Source organism: Hipposideros armiger, unplaced genomic scaffold (genome assembly GCF_001890085.2).
Source record: "Hipposideros armiger isolate ML-2016 unplaced genomic scaffold, ASM189008v1 scaffold_610, whole genome shotgun sequence".
In the NCBI taxonomy this organism is placed as follows: Eukaryota; Metazoa; Chordata; class Mammalia; order Chiroptera; family Hipposideridae; genus Hipposideros; species Hipposideros armiger.
In genome coordinates, this window is record NW_017731960.1 from 516409 (window position 1) to 524500 (window position 8092).

Sequence of the window (8092 nt, forward strand, 5' to 3'; positions counted from 1 at the left end):
CACACAGACACAGGGAGAACATTTAAACTCCACACAGGCAGTGGCCCTGGCCATGAATTAATTTTTTTTTCCTCATCAACGTTACAATGAAACGACATTGAATGAAACAATGTTTTGAAGACCCATCCTCAAAGATACATCCTCACAGGGATGTAAAACTTCTCTGTAAACCAAACCTCTTTCTGCTCCAGGCCTGGATCTTAAATACTTACTAGACTCACCAAATGTTTCACAGACACATTAAAATCCAAAATCAAGCACTGTATCCCACCTTCCCAAAAACTTCTTCACCCCCAGTGCTTCCAAGACCAATAAATGATTTTGCCATCTATCCAACTGTTCAAGCCAGAAACCTGGAAACCACTCTTCTTCCCTCTAACTACATCCTTGGTAACTACATCCAGTTACCAAGCTATGTTGATCTTATGTCTTAAATCCCGCTACTTTACTCAAATCCCTCTCCACTCCCTAAGTACCAGCTCCCATAACCTGCCCTAGACTACAGCCAACTCTTATCTAGTCTCCTTACATCCATACTTACCATCTCCAAAACATTCTTCATACAAAAATGTGATTTTTTTTAACTACAAATCTGTCAGAGTTTAGCAACAATGGATGGGCACCAAATGCTAATTCTTGAGCAATAAAAATTTCAGTGGAGCCGAAAGCATCACATGCCCCTTGCCTTTTGCTCAAGCACTTACCTGAAATCTCGGTTGTCCATTTCAAATCCAGATAACAACCAAAATAGATATTAAAGTTACAAATGGAACCCTAAAGAACATCATTAAGACATTTCCTTACTATTTAAAAGGAGAAATCTAGATTTATGTTTGCAATCTTAGTGAAATCTTGGTAGTCTATGGTAGTCTATAGGTTTGTCTTGACAGGTTACTTAACGGTTAGTACTAAAAGAGGTTACACTAACCATGCAGGTCACAGAAAGCTTTATTTACAATATTACAAATATCCATTGGGTTAGAGAGGAATTACAAACTGAAATTACAAAATTTCTAGCCAAAAATATTGAAAATACAGTATCACACCTACAGTTAAAGCAATGCCTAAAGAAAAAGTCACAGCCTTAAATACATATCAGTGGGAAAAAAGGGAAACAAATGAATTGAGCACTCAACTCAAAGTTAGAAAATGAAGCATAGACCAAAGAAAAGCAGAAAAATAAGAGAAAAAAATAAAATAAATCCAAAAGCTGGCTTAAATTGAAACAAAAAAAACCATTAGCTAACTTAAGAGTAAACTGAGGAACTGTACCACACAAAATTAGAAATAAGCAGAAAGTAACACAGAAACAGACATCTATAAAAAATTATTTTGACCCAATATGTGCAAATAATTTTTTTAAATGGGATGAAATAAGTGAATTTCAAGGAAAATTTTTGAAAAGTTGACTCCAAAAAAATAAAAAGAAACCTATACATATAAATTTCCAAAGGAAAGAAGTAGAGAATATTTTCAAAGAACTCCAACACCCCCACAAAAAAAAAAAAGCAGGCCCAGATAGTTTCACAGCACAATTCAACCAAACTTTAAAGACCATGCATTATGGAAACACTAAAACACTGAAATAATATTTAAAAAAGAAGGGGTGGATGAATAGGTGGAGCACAGAGAATTTTTAGGGCAGTGGAAATACTTTGTATGATACTATAATGGTAGATACATGTCAGCATATCTTTGTCCAAACCCATAGAGTGTACAACACCAAGAATGAACCCTAACGTAAGCTATGGACTTTGAGTGATAATGGAGAAGGCAGTGCATATATGGGGTCAGGGGATACACGGGAACTCTCTATACTTTCTGCTCTGTTTTGCTATGAACGGATAACTGCTCAAAAACTAAAGTCTATTTTTCTTTTAAAGGAAGAAGCAAAAATAAAGGCCCCCATATTATCTATGTTAAGGTAAATTTTATAGAAAATGGCAAGAGGGAAGGCAGGGAAAATATTTGTTTATATAGGCTTAAAGAAACTGGACAGGTATATAAGAATCTATTAGCAATCATTATTTTGTAAGATGAGAACTGAACAGAGGAAGGACAGGGTGAAAAAATACTGCATCTTTTATAATATTTCTTAATTTCTGAACTATGTGAATTATTATCAATTTTAAAAACTAAACTTAGAGCTTCTTAATTAAATACTACACTACTGATGGCAGTTCTCTGAAAGGTCAGATTATACAATTTTCTCCTTCTGATTTACCTGCATTTTCTAAATTTCTACCTTAAATATATACTGTTTGTATGAGGAAATGTTATTTCTCAGAAGTACCACAAACTACATGCTTAATCACATTAAAAAACCTAATATTCAATCATTTTATATTTAGCAAATGTATATGTAATAATCTGTATGTTTACTATATGCTATACACTATTCTAAGTACTAGGAAAACAGCAGTGAACAGATTTTCTAATGAAACTTCCATTGTAAGGGAAGGAGATACAAACAACATAAAACTACAGTTTGTCAGAGAAATCTTCTATGAAGAAATTTAAAGCAAGGAAAGGTGCTAAGGAGTGTAAACGGGGAAATGGAGTTACAGTGCTGTCAGGACAAGCCTTACTGACATGACCTTCCAATTAAAAGCTGAAGGAAGGAGGGAATTAAGCTATTTAAACATTTGGGGGGAAAGCATCCCAGGCAGTAGAAACATCATGTGCAAAAGCCCTGAAGTGTGCATAGGATGTTTGAGGAACAGCAAGAAGACCAGTGTAACTGGCTTGAAGCTAACAAAGGACAGAAGTATTGGAAATGCAATAAAGATGTAAAAGGAGTGGAGAGCATACTTGGTAGGGCTTTGTAGGCCACAGTAAAGACATTCTGCCACCCTGATGGGAACCAATGGGGACCTTTGAGCAGAGGAATGACCATCTGACTTGCATTTGAACAGGAATACTGAGGCACTATATTGAGAATATACTTGGAGAGGAAGAACAGAACAACCTGTGAGGAAGCTTACAGTGATGCAAAGGAAATATGATGGGGTGTGGACCAGGATGGCAGAAGTGGAATTTATAAAAAATGATCAGTTTCTAGATTTATTTTGAAGGTTGAATTGATCAAACTTGCTGACGGCCTAGATGTAAGATATGAAGAGAAAGAAGAGACATTCTCCAGGATTTTGGGCAACTCTGGTTTCTAGTCCATCAAGCCATTAACTGACATAGCTAAGATTAAAGGTGGGTACAGGCTGGGGAGCGGGGCAGGGCACAGTGAAATCAGGAGATGTCAAATAGGCAACTGGACATAGAAATCAAGAGTTCAGAGGACTCATCTACTGGTAATATAAATCTGGTAGTTATCAGCACATTTTTCAAAAGAGAAATCAAAGTTAGTATTATAGAAGCAACACGTGGTCATGAAAATGGTAATGAAATATTGAGATTAAAGTTTGCCTGTCTGGAGCTCTGAAATCTAGCAGCCCTGGCCTTCTTAGAGAGCTGCCTAAGAACCACCAACCTACACACCCTTACCCCCCTACTTCTCCAAAATCAACAATACTACTGTAACAGAACACTTCTTTCAAGGATATTTACACACAAAAAAGTTTTACCACCTTAAAAGTTATTGAACATACCATGACTATTTCAAAACAAAGCCATGTTGAAATGCTGGAATGTCCAGCTAAGTCCTCTCACCAGTTCCATAAGCACATAATTATCAGAGCTCACACAATTCAAATCTGTGCCTTAGCAAAATTATAATTTACTACATTGCAAAACTTCAAGGCCAGTGAAGAAGAGTCAATATGGCAAGGGAAAAGTCCTTGAATGCCGGTATCTATGATACACAACCAAAAATCTTAGATGAAAAGATAAAAGACAATAGTTGTACAAGCTAGATCAAATACCATTTAGATTAATTTGGTTCCTTCTTAGCCAGGAGATGTGATCGGGTCAAAATGGCAAACATCAATGAAACTTTTTTTAATTTCCATATTGCAAAAACTCTCCTCCATCAAATCAGATAAAGTTTACAATTACCAGGTATAGCATGGACACGTTAAACAACATTTTAAAAAGCTGTAAAATCTAATATTTATAGTAAGGTTTAAAAAAAAAAAGGCTAAGATGTCACTCATCTTTTTTGGCCTATCAAATCTTCAGTCTCACCAAATCCACCTAGAGTTTTATTAAAAAAAGGAAACCAGCAAGTCTGACCAAAGGATCATAAATCATTTACCAATTGATCTGGATTAAGTTGTTCTCCATTTTTCAGGCGATCCTTGTAATCTTCCAGTTTGAGCTACAAAAGAAAAACTATTAAGGTCTGATATAGAATTCTGCAACAAATAAACTAAATACTACACTTTGTTTCTTAAGAAAACAAAGTTCTTCAAGTAAGCTATCAATCTGCAAAAATACCACTTTACTACAAGGCAGGCAGCAATTGCATATGAGTTTCATTCAGGGGAAAAATATTCCACACAATAACACTAGTCTGGAATTACAAAAGTCTGGCAGTAATAAAACCCTTTTCTCTTCATAGTCTCTATTTGTATTTAGACTACAGGGACTTAACTACTCGATCATAAGCCCCTAACCCAGTGGTGCTAAACCAGAGGCAATATATAAAAAATATAGCCATGTTTGGAAATACTTTGGGTTATCACAGGTTGGGGGATGGGAAGGAGGTGAGAAGGCATCATGGGGGTAGAGCCCAGGGATGTTGCTAAACATCCTACAATGCACAGGACAGCCCCCCACAACAAAGCATTACCTGGCACAAAATGTCAATAGTGCTGAGGCTGATAAATCCTGCTCTGTCATGCTTAAACAATTAATTACCTGTTGAATTATGTGGCATTTGACTTATAGGAAACTTCCTAATGGAAGTATGTAAATGTAAATAATTTCTTTTGTAGTATTATAGTAGCCTCAACTTGAAGCTATTTTTCATATTAAATTTGACATTTAAGTAAATATATGACAAATAAATTGCACTTATTGTCTCCATAAACATGATGTGACTCACTATGGTATTCTCAAAGCAATGTTTCGGCTCCTCCCATTTGGCTTTATAGCTTTAAAATGCATTCCCAGGAGCTTGAAACAAAAGCATTGGTACTGTCAGACAGGTATTCAAAGAGGTCGTACAATTAAGCTAGAGAGTATAAGTATACATATACCGGTGCTGCCAAAAAAAATGTATACACATGACTTGTATTCATCGTTTTTATCAGTATTTATTGAGTATTACAATTTTCATACAGTTTTGTCCTTTCTTAAAATGTGTATACATTGTTTGGCACCCTCTGTGTATGTAGTTCCTCCACCTGGGGAAAGACATTAATGATTTGCCATCAATAGATCCTGCTTTGACTAGTTTCCCATAGTCACAGAGAATTTGTGCTGACCCAGGCACACTCACCTTATCACACTTGTGATCAACTACATGCATTCAAAGACCAACTAGTGCGAGCTAGGGCTACAGAGAAGCTACCAGTAACTGGCCCTTCTTCTCTACCTTCACTACCTTCCTATTGTGTTATTTTTTAAATTAAAAAAAAAAAACACAAGGGAAAAGAAGCAGTCAATCAAACTCTTAAAAATCTCTTCACGCTCCTCTATTCAAAGCAACTTTCCTAAGGTTTAACTAGGTCTTGGCAAAAAAATATTTAAGAGTTCCTAGATGCAGACAGTTAGTTAATCACCTGCCTTAGTATCACAAGCAAAGGGAATCACGACACAACAAAGCAACGTGCAGTATTGTTTCACAGGCTACATGACTCAGGAAATGAGGAATGATTTAGACCTTTACATCAGCATTTACTGTAACAGTTAAACTGATTATACCTCCTGAGTCTCTTTGCAAGGCTCTCTACAATGCTTTCACCTACCAGTCTCAAGTGATCACCTAGCAACACAAAAATTAGTGCTAAAACATGTTCTGGCTTTACCATCGTTAAAGCGTCCAAGGACTGCAGCAGATATACTGCAATATCAACTGCTGCAGAAAGTCACAAGGAAAATAAGTTTAGGAAAAAAAAAAACAGGCAATCTATGAATAGAAAATACTACACTCAAGGAATTAATCTGGTCTAAAGTCGCTAGCTCTTCCAGTATTTCAACAGTAGCATGCATAATTTTACCAAAAAGAATATTTTTATTCAGTGATGCTGACAAATCAAACAGAAAATGTGTAATATAGCCAATATGTGGCTTGCTTATATGTTTTCAGCCAGATAAATCCCAAGGTGAGTTAAATCTTTAAGAAGTAATACCTATGAGCCCCGATTGAAAGCCAAAATGTCAGTTCCTTAACCCTTATTTAAGATGGTGCATATATATATATATATATATATATATATATACACACACACACACACACACACACATATATACATATATATCTCCAGCTGGATTAAAAATAATAATAATAAAAGTTACCTTCTTTTTCTCGATGTTTCTAATTTTGTGTTTAAGGCATATGAGTCCATTATCAATATAGGTCTCATATGCTTGGGAAGAAGCAAAGGAACTGAGAGTGGCCGGCAAGGGGCTGAGGGCCCGCTGGCTTTCCCCATGCTGACCGTGGTTCGCTTGGGGCTTGGCTGACTTCATGTTCCCCTCTCTTCCCTCCTCTGAATGGCCTGAAGGTGACTGGTAACCAGAAGGAGATGAAGAGAGTTGCACCATTGAAACAGATGAGGCTGAAGGAGGGAAGGGGAAAAAAAAGTATAAAAGTAAATTAGGACGAGAGGGACATCCAGGCTTTACCTTCCCTGAAAAGTCTGGACCCACTCCCTCAAATTTCTCTTCCACAGAAGTGAGCTCGACACCCAAGGGTGCTTTAGATACCGCTTCATCTCACTACTTTTAAGGCAATTAGTGCCAAGCACTAGTGCCTTTGCGCAGGCAAAATCTACAATATGGGGGATGTTCCCAGAAACTCAGTTTTCCACATACGGAGGAAGAACTGCTAATCAGGCAATGGCTTCTGAGTGCCTCTCTTCTCGGGACAGCAATCCGCATTCTGAATAATTTCTGTGGTCACGGGATGCCACAAAAAAATAAGCTCTCCCCTTTGGAACCTCTTTACATGATTCCTCAACACCAGCCCCAACCCCAATCATTAACGACGACATTTAAAAGAAAATCCCGAACACACACTATTTGTTTAAAGTTCTCATTCACTAACTGATGAGTAGCTCCTTCAAAAACGCTAACTTCCTTTGGGTTGCTCTGGGGCCTACAAACCAAGTCCATCGCTACTGGCCATTTGTAGCGAGGTGCTCTCTCAAGCTGCGAGCGCCCCAAGTTGGTTTTGTTTCGTTTGCACTAACCCATAACATCCTGGCGAGCCCGACACGGCCCCCGTCAGGGACCCTTGCACCGCCTTCACCCCCGCGCATCGGGGGTACCCATTCCACTCCCCTTAGGAGCATCCCCAAAGCAAGGGCATAACGGGCCCCAGGCACGCCAGCGCGGATCCCAAGTCCCCGCAGGGACCTGCGCGAGAGGCGCCTCCACGGAGCGGTCACTCAGCACCCCGAGGGCACCGACCCCCGCCCTTCCCGCAGCCCTCCGGACGCCGAGACACCTGCCGCGGCCGCTTCTGCAGGTGCCTCTGGGGAGGCCGACCTGGAGGAAAACGCACAGGACACCTGCCTCGAGAGCCCCGCCCCGAGGATGCCAAGCCGCCCTTTCACCTCACCGCGGCGGTGGCCGCCCCGCCGCGCCCACCCGTGCCGGGCCAGCCGCCTCCCCACGCCGCCGCAGCCCGGCTTCACCTCCGAGGCCTCCGAGGCTCTGCGGCTGCCGCAGCCCGGGCCCGCCTCCGAAAGCCGGCGGGAGCCAGGAGAGTTGCGAGGGTGGACGGGCGCCACCCCGCACTTGCTTCTCCGCCTCCTGTCTCCTCGCTCACCCCTCCCGGTCCTCGCAGGCGGCGTCTGCGGCGCCGCGCGCTCCGCGGGCTCAGCGGCTGTAGCTCAGGGCGGATCGTGCAGCCGCGCGTGGCTTATATAGACGCGCCCGTATCCTCCCTCCCCTGCCCGAGCGCAGATCTGTGCCGCTGGACGGCGCCTCCTTCCGGTGCTCCCGCCGGGCTGCGGCCGTGGCGGGGGGG

At 40.6% G+C, this 8092-nt stretch overlaps 1 protein-coding gene across 1 annotated transcript in view; it reads right to left on the reverse strand.

The window, feature by feature from the left end:
* Nucleotides 1-7885, reverse strand: part of CAPRIN2 (caprin family member 2) — a 48210-nt gene extending 40325 nt beyond the window's left edge. Inside the window, exons 1-3 of the mRNA XM_019624966.1 lie at nt 7758-7885; nt 6415-6677; nt 4208-4270 (exon numbers count right to left, since the gene is read on the reverse strand). Of these exons, the coding sequence (XP_019480511.1) occupies nt 4208-4270; nt 6415-6663 (312 nt within the window). The 5' untranslated portion in view covers nt 6664-6677; nt 7758-7885. The remainder of the gene's footprint in view (nt 1-4207; nt 4271-6414; nt 6678-7757) is intronic.
* Between the last annotated feature and the right edge of the window lie 207 nt (nt 7886-8092).